The sequence below is a fragment of the Sebastes umbrosus genome, chromosome 9, assembly GCF_015220745.1.
Source record: "Sebastes umbrosus isolate fSebUmb1 chromosome 9, fSebUmb1.pri, whole genome shotgun sequence".
In the NCBI taxonomy this organism is placed as follows: domain Eukaryota; kingdom Metazoa; phylum Chordata; class Actinopteri; order Perciformes; family Sebastidae; genus Sebastes; species Sebastes umbrosus.
The window spans coordinates 15,020,119-15,033,689 of NC_051277.1; the positions used below are offsets into that span (position 1 = coordinate 15,020,119).

The 13,571-nt window shown below is 40.7% G+C and overlaps 5 protein-coding genes across 7 annotated transcripts in view; 4 read left to right on the forward strand and 1 right to left on the reverse strand.

Moving 5' to 3' along the window:
• Positions 1–13,571, reverse strand: part of LOC119494180 (fibroblast growth factor 18-like) — a 247,537-nt gene that overhangs the window by 111,119 nt on the left and 122,847 nt on the right. The window lies entirely within an intron of this gene.
• The window catches only part of LOC119494157 (protocadherin alpha-C2-like), a 169,968-nt gene continuing 156,478 nt past the window's right edge, over positions 82–13,571 (forward strand). Inside the window, exon 1 of the mRNA XM_037779823.1 lies at positions 82–2,548. Within this exon, the coding sequence (XP_037635751.1) occupies positions 197–2,548 (2,352 nt within the window). The 5' untranslated portion in view covers positions 82–196. The remainder of the gene's footprint in view (positions 2,549–13,571) is intronic.
• LOC119494174 (protocadherin alpha-3-like) lies at positions 3,226–6,163 on the forward strand. Its single transcript, XM_037779846.1, has one exon. The coding sequence runs from the start codon at positions 3,514–3,516 to the stop codon at positions 5,890–5,892; it is 2,379 nt and encodes a 792-aa protein (XP_037635774.1). The 5' UTR covers positions 3,226–3,513; the 3' UTR covers positions 5,893–6,163.
• Positions 6,859–10,571, forward strand: LOC119494176 (protocadherin alpha-8-like). Its single transcript, XM_037779848.1, has 2 exons — positions 6,859–9,363; positions 10,052–10,571. Exons 1-2 carry the CDS (start codon positions 7,022–7,024, stop codon positions 10,077–10,079), a joined length of 2,370 nt encoding a protein of 789 aa, XP_037635776.1. The 5' UTR covers positions 6,859–7,021; the 3' UTR covers positions 10,080–10,571.
• Positions 10,736–13,311, forward strand: LOC119494387 (protocadherin alpha-8-like). Its single transcript, XM_037780230.1, has one exon. The coding sequence runs from the start codon at positions 10,951–10,953 to the stop codon at positions 13,309–13,311; it is 2,361 nt and encodes a 786-aa protein (XP_037636158.1). The 5' UTR covers positions 10,736–10,950.

Genomic DNA, 13,571 nt, shown 5'->3' on the forward strand with positions numbered 1-13,571 from the left:
TGGATCATCTCTTACGGAGGTGGTCTATGCTGACGGAGGACACATCGTAGGCTATGCAAGTAATATGAATAGCGGTTCATATTTATATGTGAACGCTTATATTTAAGAATCGTGAAATGGATCTTATCAAGCTGGTTCGATGAGTTATTGGATCGCTGTATTTGCCTAAAAGAAAGCCTTAATTTTTTGCTTCACGATGGGAGAACGAGGACAAAGGCGCCGAGTGAACTGCTGCTGGGTTGCCGGGATTGTGTTGCTGTGCTTTGGGGAACGGATTTTGGCTCAGCTGAGATACTCTGTTCCTGAAGAAGTACAAGTGGGATCCTCTGTTGGAAATGTTGCCAAGGATTTAGGGCTCGACATGAGCACTTTGACGGACAGGCGGTTCCGTATTGTTTCGGGGCCCAACCACGCTCTGTTTCAGTTAAATCAAAACAATGGAGTGTTGTATATTGGACAAATTATGGACCGCGAAGAGCTCTGCGATGGAATCAAGGTTTGCTTGATAAACTTAAAAATTGTTGTAGAGAGCCCTCTGGAAATACATTACGTTGGCGTTGAAATAACGGATGTTAATGATCATTCACCGACTTTTCCAGAAAGCGAGCAGCGACTGGAAATAGCAGAGCACACTCCTCCAGGTACTCGTTTCCAAATTCATGCAGCCAGAGACCCAGATGTCGGTACACAGTCAGTCCGATTATATAAATTGAGCCAAAATAATTTTTTTGATATTGAAACCAGAGACAGCGAGGAGGATAAAATACCATTTCTAGTGCTGAAAAAGCCTTTGGATAGGGAGCAAAAGGCAGAACACCGTTTAGTGTTAACAGCTCTTGATGGGGGCAGTCCGTCGAAATCTGGGAGCCTTAATTTAACCATCAATGTGTTAGATGCAAATGATAATCGCCCTGTGTTCAGCAAAGATGTATACACTGTATCATTAAATGAAAATGCCCCAATAGGATTGCTTGTAATACAAGTAAACGCTACCGATTTAGATGAAGGGTTAAACAGCGAGATCGAATACACGTTTGGAAAAACACAAAAGAAAAAAGTGCATGACACATTTGAATTAGACAGCGTCACTGGTGAAATACGAGTGAAAGGAAATTTGGACTTTGAGGAGATAGAGATTTATAGACTAGATCTGCAGGCTTCAGATAAAGGCCATCTACCCTGGACGGCTGAAAGTAGAGTTGTGATAAAAATAAAAGATGTGAATGATAACCAGCCAGAAATTGAAGTAACATCTTTGTCCAATGTAGTCCCAGAAGATTCAAAGCCTGGCACTGTTATATCTCTCATCAGTGTTACAGACAAAGATTCTGGAGTTAATGGGAAAGTTATTTGTAAAATCTTGGGTAATGTTCCTTTTGATTTGACGCCATCCATTGAGGAAAACATGTACTCTCTGGTCACTAAGGGGCGTTTAGACAGAGAAATTGTGTCCCATTATGACATCACAATAACAGCTACTGACTGTGGTGATCCTCCACTTTCCACTGTAAAATCCCTGAGTGTTCAGGTGTCAGATGTAAATGACAACAAGCCACTTTTCAGTCAGAATCCATTTGAACTGTATTTGGTAGAAAACAATTCCCCGGGCACATCTATATTTTCTGTCAGTGCTGCAGATAATGACCTGAATGAAAATGCAGCAATAACATACCATATTGTGAGAGGTGATGGGCTGCATCGTGATATGACATCTTTCCTGAATGTCAATTCAGAAAATGGACAAATTTCTGCACTAAAAAGTTTTGACTTTGAAACTCTGAAAACGTTCCAGTTCCAAGTTGTTGCCACAGATTCTGGAACTCCGTCACTAAGCAGCAACGTCACAGTGAACGTGTTCATTCTGGATCAGAACGACAACGCTCCAGTCATCCTGTATCCAGTCAGCTCTAACGGTTCCGCTGAAGGTGTGGAGGAGATTCCCCGCAATGTGAACGCAGGACACTTGGTGACCAAAGTCAGAGCCTATGACGCTGATATAGGATATAACGGCTGCTTACTGTTTTCACTGCAGGAAGTTACTGACCACAGTCTCTTTGGTTTGGACCGCTATACAGGACAGATCAGAACACTTCGCTCATTCACAGAGACAGACGAGGCTGAGCATAAACTGGTCATACTGGTGAAAGACAATGGAAACGTCTCACTCTCAGCAACAGCTACTGTGATTGTCAAAGTTGTGGAGCCCAAAGAGGCTTTTGCTGCTTCTGATGTGAAAAGTGCAACTAAAGTTGACGAGGAGGACAATGTCACATTTTATCTGATCATAACCCTGGGATCAGTTTCTGTACTCTTTCTCATCAGTATCATCGTGCTGATTGCAATGCAGTGCTCTAAATCCACAGACTATACTTCTAAATATCTACCAGAGCCTAATTACGATGGGACACTGTGTCACAGCATCCAGTACAGATCTGGAGACAAACGGTACATGTTAGTTGGACCCAGAATGAGTATAGGATCTACTATAGTCCCGGGCAGCCATGCCAACACACTAGTGCTCCCTGACAGGAGGAGGACATCTGGAGAGGTAAATATTTTCTTTTAATTATCTACATAATGCTTTCATACAACCATTTTAAATTGTAGTCAATAGAAGGAGATGCATGTTGCCTTTGTTTGCCCTTTTCTCCCTGCTGGTGTGAAATTGCTGTCCATGGTTCTGAAATATAGATTTTTTTTGTGGGGGTGATTTTTTTTTTTTTTTTTGGAAAAACAATTAATAGCAGGTAGACCTGTGTGACTAATCACTCGACCTGTTGTTCTGACTTAAGTTTGTATTACCCATCCAGTGAGTATCCTGATGTCCAGCCACGTCTTCTAAGTGAATCCATAGTGTATTTAACAAAATAAGGATGTGGAGCAGATTTACAAAGTGTTTCTCTTGTTCTATCCCGCCTCGATTACATTCCTCCGACATCATTTTTAAGTTGACGAGGTGACGTGTCATTAAACAATTTATACGATTGCAGGTGTTACTGTTTGTCTTCATCAATTGTCCAATAACCACACACCTGAGTCGCACCCTGATTGCGTAACATACCAACAATTTAGTTGACTTGCTCGATGAAGCAGACCTAAGCATCCTATGAGGGACGTTGTAATCAGCTCATCGCGTTTCCTTTATAGCTGAATTATTTTAAGCATGGAAGCATATAGAAGTCGGTTGTAATAGAGAAGAAGGTGGTGAAGTAAAACTCTTGTGATTTCGTGTGGTATTGTAGCCCACTGGTCACAGGGTGTCAGTGTGGCCTAGATAATGGTTTTGTTGCTCATTCTGTACAGGCCCTGCCCATCTCTGGATCATCTCTTACGGAGGTGGTCTATGCTGACGGAGGACACATCGTAGGCTATGCAAGTAATATGAATAGCGGTTCATATTTATATGTGAACGCTTATATTTAAGAATCGTGAAATGGATCTTATCAAGCTGGTTCGATGAGTTATTGGATCGCTGTATTTGCCTAAAAGAAAGCCTTAATTTTTTGCTTCACGATGGGAGAACGAGGACAAAGGCGCCGAGTGAACTGCTGCTGGGTTGCCGGGATTGTGTTGCTGTGCTTTGGGGAACGGATTTTGGCTCAGCTGAGATACTCTGTTCCTGAAGAAGTACAAGTGGGATCCTCTGTTGGAAATGTTGCCAAGGATTTAGGGCTCGACATGAGCACTTTGACGGACAGGCGGTTCCGTATTGTTTCGGGGCCCAACCACGCTCTGTTTCAGTTAAATCAAAACAATGGAGTGTTGTATATTGGACAAATTATGGACCGCGAAGAGCTCTGCGATGGAATCAAGGTTTGCTTGATAAACTTAAAAATTGTTGTAGAGAGCCCTCTGGAAATACATTACGTTGGCGTTGAAATAACGGATGTTAATGATCATTCACCGACTTTTCCAGAAAGCGAGCAGCGACTGGAAATAGCAGAGCACACTCCTCCAGGTACTCGTTTCCAAATTCATGCAGCCAGAGACCCAGATGTCGGTACACAGTCAGTCCGATTATATAAATTGAGCCAAAATAATTTTTTTGATATTGAAACCAGAGACAGCGAGGAGGATAAAATACCATTTCTAGTGCTGAAAAAGCCTTTGGATAGGGAGCAAAAGGCAGAACACCGTTTAGTGTTAACAGCTCTTGATGGGGGCAGTCCGTCGAAATCTGGGAGCCTTAATTTAACCATCAATGTGTTAGATGCAAATGATAATCGCCCTGTGTTCAGCAAAGATGTATACACTGTATCATTAAATGAAAATGCCCCAATAGGATTGCTTGTAATACAAGTAAACGCTACCGATTTAGATGAAGGGTTAAACAGCGAGATCGAATACACGTTTGGAAAAACACAAAAGAAAAAAGTGCATGACACATTTGAATTAGACAGCGTCACTGGTGAAATACGAGTGAAAGGAAATTTGGACTTTGAGGAGATAGAGATTTATAGACTAGATCTGCAGGCTTCAGATAAAGGCCAGCTACCTTGGACGGCTGAAAGTAGAGTTGTGATAAAAATAAAAGATGTGAATGATAACCAGCCAGAAATTGAAGTAACATCTTTGTCCAATGTAGTCCCAGAAGATTCAAAGCCTGGCACTGTTATATCTCTCATCAGTGTTACAGACAAAGATTCTGGAGTTAATGGGAAAGTTATTTGTAAAATCTTGGGTAATGTTCCGTTTGATTTGACGCCATCCATTGAGGAAAACATGTACTCTCTGGTCACTAAGGGGCGTTTAGACAGAGAAATTGTGTCCCATTATGACATCACAATAACAGCTACTGACTGTGGTGATCCTCCACTTTCCACTGTAAAATCCCTGAGTGTTCAGGTGTCAGATGTAAATGACAACAAGCCACTTTTCAGTCAGAATCCATTTGAACTGTATTTGGTAGAAAACAATTCCCCGGGCACATCTATATTTTCTGTCAGTGCTGCAGATAATGACCTGAATGAAAATGCAGCAATAACATACCATATTGTGAGAGGTGATGGGCTGCATCGTGATATGACATCTTTCCTGAATGTCAATTCAGAAAATGGACAAATTTCTGCACTAAAAAGTTTTGACTTTGAAACTCTGAAAAAGTTCCAGTTCCAAGTTGTTGCCACAGATTCTGGAACTCCGTCACTAAGCAGCAACGTCACAGTGAACGTGTTCATTCTGGATCAGAACGACAACGCTCCAGTCATCCTGTATCCAGTCAGCTCTAACGGTTCTGCTGAAGGTGTGGAGGAGATTCCCCGCAATGTGAACGCAGGACACTTGGTGACCAAAGTCAGAGCCTATGACGCTGATATAGGATATAACGGCTGCTTACTGTTTTCACTGCAGGAAGTTACTGACCACAGTCTCTTTGGTTTGGACCGCTATACAGGACAGATCAGAACACTTCGCTCATTCACAGAGACAGACGAGGCTGAGCATAAACTGGTCATACTGGTGAAAGACAATGGAAACGTCTCACTCTCAGCAACAGCTACTGTGATTGTCAAAGTTGTGGAGCCCAAAGAGGCTTTTGCAGCTTCTGATGTGAAAAGTGCAACTAAAGTTGACGAGGAGGACAATGTGACATTCTATCTGATCATAACCCTGGGATCAGTTTCTGTACTTTTTCTCATCAGTATCATCGTGCTGATCGCAATGCAGTGCTCTAAATCCACAGACTATACTTCTAAATATCTACAAGAGCCTAATTATGATGGTACACTGTGTCACAGCATCCAGTACAGATCTGGAGACAAACGGTACATGTTAGTTGGACCCAGAATGAGTATAGGATCTACTATTGTCCCGGGCAGCCATGCCAACACACTAGTGCTCCCTGACAGGAGGTCTGCGACTGCAGAGGTAAGGCCATGTTTTGATTTTAATTGAAGATTTTTTTTAATGCCTTCACAGATAATTTATTGTGTCTTACATTACGATAATGTCCTCCTAACAGATATGTTTCCCTTTAGAAAACATATAAAATAATCAATGTTTACTACGTACATAAATGTCCATTTCTGCATCTCTTGAAATTAGAAAAAGTAGTTCACGCTACTGACATGACACCATATTTAGTGAGGTTTCCCATGGTTTATATCCTAGCACAGTCCAAGGTGTTGTAGTATACTGGTCATTTTGTGGTGATTTTCAAGTTGTGATTGAAGTTTAAGTCCAGATATAACTTTTTTAAGCAATAACTTTAGGCAACTAAACGGGGAACGCTATAGCAACATGACATCATAGTTCTTTGCGTTGTCCATGGTGCTGACAGCCACGCTTGGTCATATTGTGGTGATTTTCAATTCAGAATGTAAGTTTGGTTTTACATTTTCTGGATTTCATTTATAGACTTCAAGGACTTCAAGGACCAAACATGTGATTTTATATTATATTTCAGTGCATCCAGTCTGTATACATTTTTGCCAGAGTAACATCTTTGTTAAGGAAATTCAGGGCACAAATTGGTTGAACTGCATTGCTACGAAGCAATAATGTACCACAGACAAACATAAATGCACACATGATGATTACACAACATAAGCAAGTTTTAGAGTCTATTAATTAGCTTTCATATTATACAGAAATATAGGGTAGCTAGTTACCTGGAATGTGACAAAACATACATAATATAAATATAAATTCTGCATAAGAAAATGGTCAGCAAAAATATACATTATTTGTAGTTAAGGAGCTACATTTTGCAAACACACTGGTATTGTAGTTTATGTCGCGGCTTGCTTTAAAAAGAGGGCATAATGTGCCCAGTCCACAAGGTGTCAGTGTCATATCACCATAAACTGTTGTGGTATAGCGTTGGCCCTGCCCCTTCAAAAGAGGGTTTTGTTCAGGTCGGCAGAGAAGAGACAGCACGTTCAAGAGAAACGAGTGTTGCCGTTGTTGCATTTGTAGATAGTGAAAATATGGAATATATTTCAACGTCATATTTTGTGGCTTAAGCAATTTCCTTTTTCGCAAGGACCTGTGAGTGGATATAATACTAATCCAAACTGAAACGATGGGAGCCGGAAGACAAAGAGGAGGAATACAGTACTGGTGGTTCGCCCTCTGTTTCTCTGTGATGCTCGGCTGCGTGGAGCGTGTTTCAGCTCAGATCAAATATTCAGTTCCAGAGGAAGTAAAAGTGGGATCTGTTGTTGGGAATGTCGCCAAGGATCTGGGATTGGACATCAGCTCGCTGGAGGAAAGACGGTTTCGTATTGTTTCGGGAACTAAGGATGCTCAGTTTGAAGTAAATCAGAACAATGGCGTCTTGTATGTGCATAAGAGTATCGATCGAGAGGAGCTCTGTAAAAGCGTTTCTCCGTGTTTAATTAACCTAAAATTGGTAGCTGAGAACCCCATGGAAATACATTATGTGGGAGTTGAAATTATAGATGTAAATGATAATTCACCGACTTTTAAAGAGGAAGAGAAAATATTAGACATTTATGAGTCCACTCTTCCTGGCAAACGTTTCCAGTTACCAACTGCGCACGATCCAGATGTTGTCACCAACACAGTGCGAGTATATAAATTAAATCAAAACGAATATTTTAGCATACAAATTCGAGAGATAGGAGAGGACAAGATACCGTTCTTAGTTCTGCAAAAGGCTCTGGATCGGGAAAAGCACCATGAGCACACACTGATTCTGACAGCAGTTGACGGTGGAAATCCACCGAGATCAGGGACGCTTAACGTCACTGTCATCGTTCTCGATTCTAATGATAACCATCCTACATTTAGCCAGGAAGTATATTCAGTAACACTACCTGAAAATGTAGATGCAGATACAAGTGTAATTAAGGTAAAAGCAACTGATGCGGATGAGGGTGCAAATGGAGATATTGAATATTCTTTCGGTGGTCAACTTGACCGGAAGATATATGATATGTTTAGTTTAGATAAAGTCACCGGAGAAATTCGAGTGAAGGGAGAAATTGACTTTGAGAAGGTTGAAGTTTTTAAGTTAGACGTCCATGCCACTGACAAAGGACACCCTCCGATGAGTACTGACTGCAGGGTGATCATCAAAGTGCAGGACAAAAACGACAACAAACCTCAAATAGAGGTGACATCCCTGTCAAACATGATATCTGAAGACTCAAAACCCGGAACTGTGGTTTCTCTTATTAGTATTACAGACCAAGACGCCGGTTTAAACGGTAAAGTAATATGTAGTCTTTCAGATGATGTGCCATTTGATTTAAAACCATCATATCAAGATAATATGTACTCGCTAGTGTTGAAACAGCATTTGGATCGAGAATCAGTTTCGCATTATGACATCACAATAACAGCTACAGACCGTGGTCAGCCCCCTCTGTCTATATTCAAAACTCTGAGTATTGATGTGTCTGACATGAATGATAATAAGCCAGAATTTCTGCATAATCCAATTGAACTTTACCTAGTAGAAAATAACGTGCCTGGAAACCCAATATTTTCTGTCACTGCTTCGGATAAAGACTTGAATGAAAATGCGGCTTTAACTTATCATATAGTTAGACAGGACGGTGGTACAGTTAAAACTGCAGCATTTCTAAATATCAATTCTGATAATGGGCAAATTACCGCGCTAAAAAGTTTTGACTTTGAAACTCTGAAAACATTCCAGTTCCAAGTTGTTGCCACAGATTCTGGAACCCCGTCACTAAGCAGCAACGTCACAGTGAACGTGTTCATTCTGGATCAGAACGACAACGCTCCAGTCATCCTGTATCCAGTCAGCTCTAACGGTTCTGCTGAAGGTGTGGAGGAGATTCCCCGCAATGTGAACGCAGGACACTTGGTGACTAAAGTCAGAGCCTATGACGCTGATATAGGATATAACGGCTGCTTACTGTTTTCACTGCAGGAAGTTACTGACCACAGTCTCTTTGGTTTGGACCGCTATACAGGACAGATCAGAACACTTCGCTCATTCACAGAGACAGACGAGGCTGAGCATAAACTGGTCATACTGGTGAAAGACAATGGGAACGTCTCACTCTCAGCAACAGCTACTGTGATTGTCAAAGTTGTGGAGCCCAAAGAGGCTTTTGCAGCTTCTGATGTGAAAAGTGCAACTAAAGTTGACGAGGAGGACAATGTGACATTCTATCTGATCATAACCCTGGGATCAGTTTCTGTACTTTTTCTCATCAGTATCATCGTACTGATTGCAATGCAGTGCTCTAAGTCCACAGACTATACTTCTAAATATCTACAAGAGCCTAATTATGATGGAACACTGTGTCACAGCATCCAGTACAGATCTGGAGACAAACGGTACATGTTAGTTGGACCCAGAATGAGTATAGGATCTACTATAGTCCCGGGCAGCCATGCCAACACACTAGTGCTCCCTGACAGGAGGTCTGCGACTGCAGAGGTAAGACATATAAAACAAAGTTTCATACAATATGTTTACAAGCATGCACTTATTTGTTTTTGCTTTGCTTCACGTTTGCTTCTTATCGTGTCTTTAAAGCTTTTTGCACTAAGAACAGTACCAAATATAACTCACCAAGAGGTTCTGTTATGTTTTATGTCTCGTTTCTTATACAAAGTGGTCATTTACAGAAAGGGATGTAAAAAAAAACTGCAACGTATTGAAAATGCCGAATGTGGCAAAATAGCTTTGTCGTCAACAGCCACTCTGTGCTCCCTGCTATACTCTCACTGTTTGTCTCTCTTTTTCATGCATATACACACTCACAACCATGATGAAAACATCTTAAAATATATTAAAGAGCTCATTCTTTTTAAAGAGGACAGTCTGTCCCCTGATTATGACCGCTTTCCATGGTGCTGAAATGAAATTGTTCCTGTTTTCCAGCCAAACAGATTTATTATAGTCTGTATTTTGGAATATGTGAGAATTGAGATTCTGACATTTGGGTTTGAGAAAATTACAACTGCTAACCAATCACTGAACGAAAAGTTTGAAGACGTTGCAGTGTTTCTGTTGAGTTGTTTGAGCAGTATGTATGGACTTAGTTGTTTTAATACTGATACTAGTCCCGGGCAGCCATGCCAACACACTAATGCTCCCTGACAGGAGGAGGACATCTGGAGAGGTAAGACCTTAAATGCAAACACCAACAAACACGGCTCTTTGCTTGGTTGTGACCGCTGTCCATGGTGCTGAAATGCTTTTCTGTTCATCAAGCAAAAGAGACTTACTTAGAAATCACTGCTCTGTTTAGGAATACTTGGTCAGTTGTTTGTTGTTGACAGTTGCATCTCTAAACAGTCCACAAAAGTCTAACCACTAACGGATTTGGAGGTATGAAGTTGGTGTTTCTGTTGAGTTGAGCGAGCAACTTCATTGTTTAATTACTGAGCATCAAATGACTAAAAAATACACTATAAGCCTTGTTGTGACTGCTTCCCAAGGTTACCGAAATATATTTGATGTTTGTGTTCATAACATAATAATTTTAGAACAACAGAATAAGGGTTATTGTCAGTACACCTATGTTGGATATTAAGAACTTGGGAGAATAAGAATCTAGCAAAAATCAAGTAATGTGGAAACTTTCCACTTCACATAGAGAGAGAGAGAGAGAGAGAGAGAGAGAGAGAGAGAGAGAGAAACACGATTTTAACATTCAGTGTTTCTCTCTCTCTAAGATATTATATGTCCATTTGTATTTTTGTATTTTGGTGCGTAAAATTCACTAATATAAAATATAGTATATCATCGAATATATACAGTCTATTGCTTTCCTTTAATGACCTCCGGGTGTCACTGTAACATTGGGAAACGATAGAGGACTTTGTCCCTCCTCTGTAAAAGCTTTTGTTTGCCATCTAAAGCAGGGCAGGCGTTTGGATCAAGCACACCCGCCGATGGATTCACGTTGTACATTTTGTAATTATGCGATACACAACAGCTCGGACATAAAGATTTTCTTGTCGCCGTAACGGCCTTTCTTGTGTATTCTCTGAGTTGTAACGATGGGGACCGACAGACAAAGTGGAACGAGGAAGTACTATTTGTTCGTGCTTCATGGGTCTCTATTGTTTTTTTTCGGACAGCAGGCTTTGGCTCAGATCAGATACTCTATTCCAGAGGAGGTGAAAGAAGGAACCGCTGTTGGAAATGTTGCGAAGGATCTTGGGCTTGAAATCACCTCGTTGACTGACCGACGATTCCGTGTTGTTTCTGGATCAAAGGAGACATTATTTGAGGTAAACCCGGACAATGGGGCTCTGTATGTCCATAAGAAAATCGACAGAGAGGAGCTTTGTCACGGCAGTGGTGCCTGCATAATGGAGCTAAAAATCCTTGTTGAAGAACCTTTGGAAATGCACCATGTTGTTGTAGAAATTACTGATGTAAATGATCACTCTCCTAGTTTCCCCGAAAAAGAACAAAGATTTGAGATAGGCGAACAAACACTACCAGGAAGACGATTTCAACTGCACACTGCTCGTGATCCCGATGCTGGAATTAACTCTATTCGTACATACACTTTAACATCAAACGATTATTTTGAAGTAGATATCCGACAAAGCGATGAGGATAAAATACCATTTTTAGTGCTGAAGAAATCGTTAGACAGAGAACAACAGAGCACACACACGCTGCTGGTTACAGCAGTTGATGGAGGTAAACCTCCAAGATCAGGGACACTAAATGTTACTATTATTGTTCTTGACAGTAATGATAATCGTCCAATGTTTAGTCAGGAGATTTTTCAAATTGCAATACGAGAAAACGTTGCAGTCGGTACTTCAATATTTAGAATGAATGCAACGGATCCCGATGAAGACACTAATAGCGAAATTGAATACAGCCTTGGAAAAACTCTAAAGAAAAAAGTCTATGACATTTTTGAATTGGACAAATTAACTGGAGAGATTAGAGTTAAAGGAGTAGTGGACTATGAAGAAAACGACGTTTATAAATTAGATGTTGAGGCATCCGATAAAGGAACACCTCCACTGACAGGTGAGTGTAGAGTCATTATAAAGATAATAGACGTCAATGATAATCCACCAGAAATAGAAGTCACATCACTGTCAAATATAGTGTCTGAAGACTCAAAGCCTGGTAGAGTTATTTCACTACTTAGTGTGACGGATAAAGACTCTGGTGTCAATGGAAAAATAATATCAAGAATAACATCAGACGTGCCTTTTGAATTGAAGCCCTCTTATAAGGAAAACATATATTCAGTTGTCACCAAGGGGTTTTTGGATCGAGAGGAGGTGTCACATTATGAAATAACAATAAAAGCCACTGATTGTGGTGAACCTCCCTTATCTACTGTTAAAACACTAAGTATTCAGATAGCAGATGTAAATGACAACAGTCCACATTTCCAACAAAATCCATTACAGTTTTATCTGGTAGAAAATAACATTGCTGGAAATTCAATTTTCTCTGTAAGCGCAACGGACAAAGACTTGAATGAAAATGCAGCTATTTCATATCATATTGCTAGACAAAATGATTTAACATCGTTCCTAAATGTAAACTCTGAAAAAGGAGATATTTTGGCTCTAAAAAGTTTTGACTTTGAGACTCTGAAAACGTTCCAGTTCCAAGTTGTTGCCACAGATTCTGGAACTCCGTCACTAAGCAGCAACGTCACAGTGAACGTGTTCATTCTGGATCAGAACGACAACGCTCCAGTCATCCTGTATCCAGTCAGCTCTAACGGTTCTGCTGAAGGTGTGGAGGAGATTCCCCGCAATGTGAACGCAGGACACTTGGTGACTAAAGTCAGAGCCTATGACGCTGATATAGGATATAACGGCTGCTTACTGTTTTCACTGCAGGAAGTTACTGACCACAGTCTCTTTGGTTTGGACCGCTATACAGGACAGATCAGAACACTTCGCTCATTCACAGAGACAGACGAGGCTGAGCATAAACTGGTCATACTGGTGAAAGACAATGGGAACGTTTCACTCTCAGCAACAGCTACTGTGATTGTCAAAGTTGTGGAGCCCAAAGAGGCTTTTGCAGCTTCTGATGTGAAAAGTGCAACTAAAGTTGACGAGGAGGACAATGTGACATTCTATCTGATCATAACCCTGGGATCAGTTTCTGTACTTTTTCTCATCAGTATCATCGTGCTGATTGCAATGCAGTGCTCTAAATCCACAGACTATACTTCTAAATATCTACAAGAGCCTAATTATGATGGGACACTGTGTCACAGCATCCAGTACAGATCTGGAGACAAACGGTACATGTTAGTTGGACCCAGAATGAGTATAGGATCTACTATAGTCCCGGGCAGCCATGCCAACACACTAGTGCTCCCTGATAGGAGATCTGCGACTGCAGAGGTAAGACATATATAACACTGTTTCATACAATATGTTTACAAGCATGCACTTATTTGTTTTTACTTTGCTTAACGTTTGCTTCTTATCGTGTCTTTAAAGCCTTTTGCACCGAGAACAGTACCAAATATAACTAACCAAGCTCAAATATTTCCTGTTCAGGGTGTTGCTTTGTTGTATGGATCCTTATAGGTTTTTTAGAGGTTGTATTATGTTTTATGGCTCGTTTATACAAAGTGGTCGTTTACAGAAAGGGATGTAAAACATGCAAGTCAATG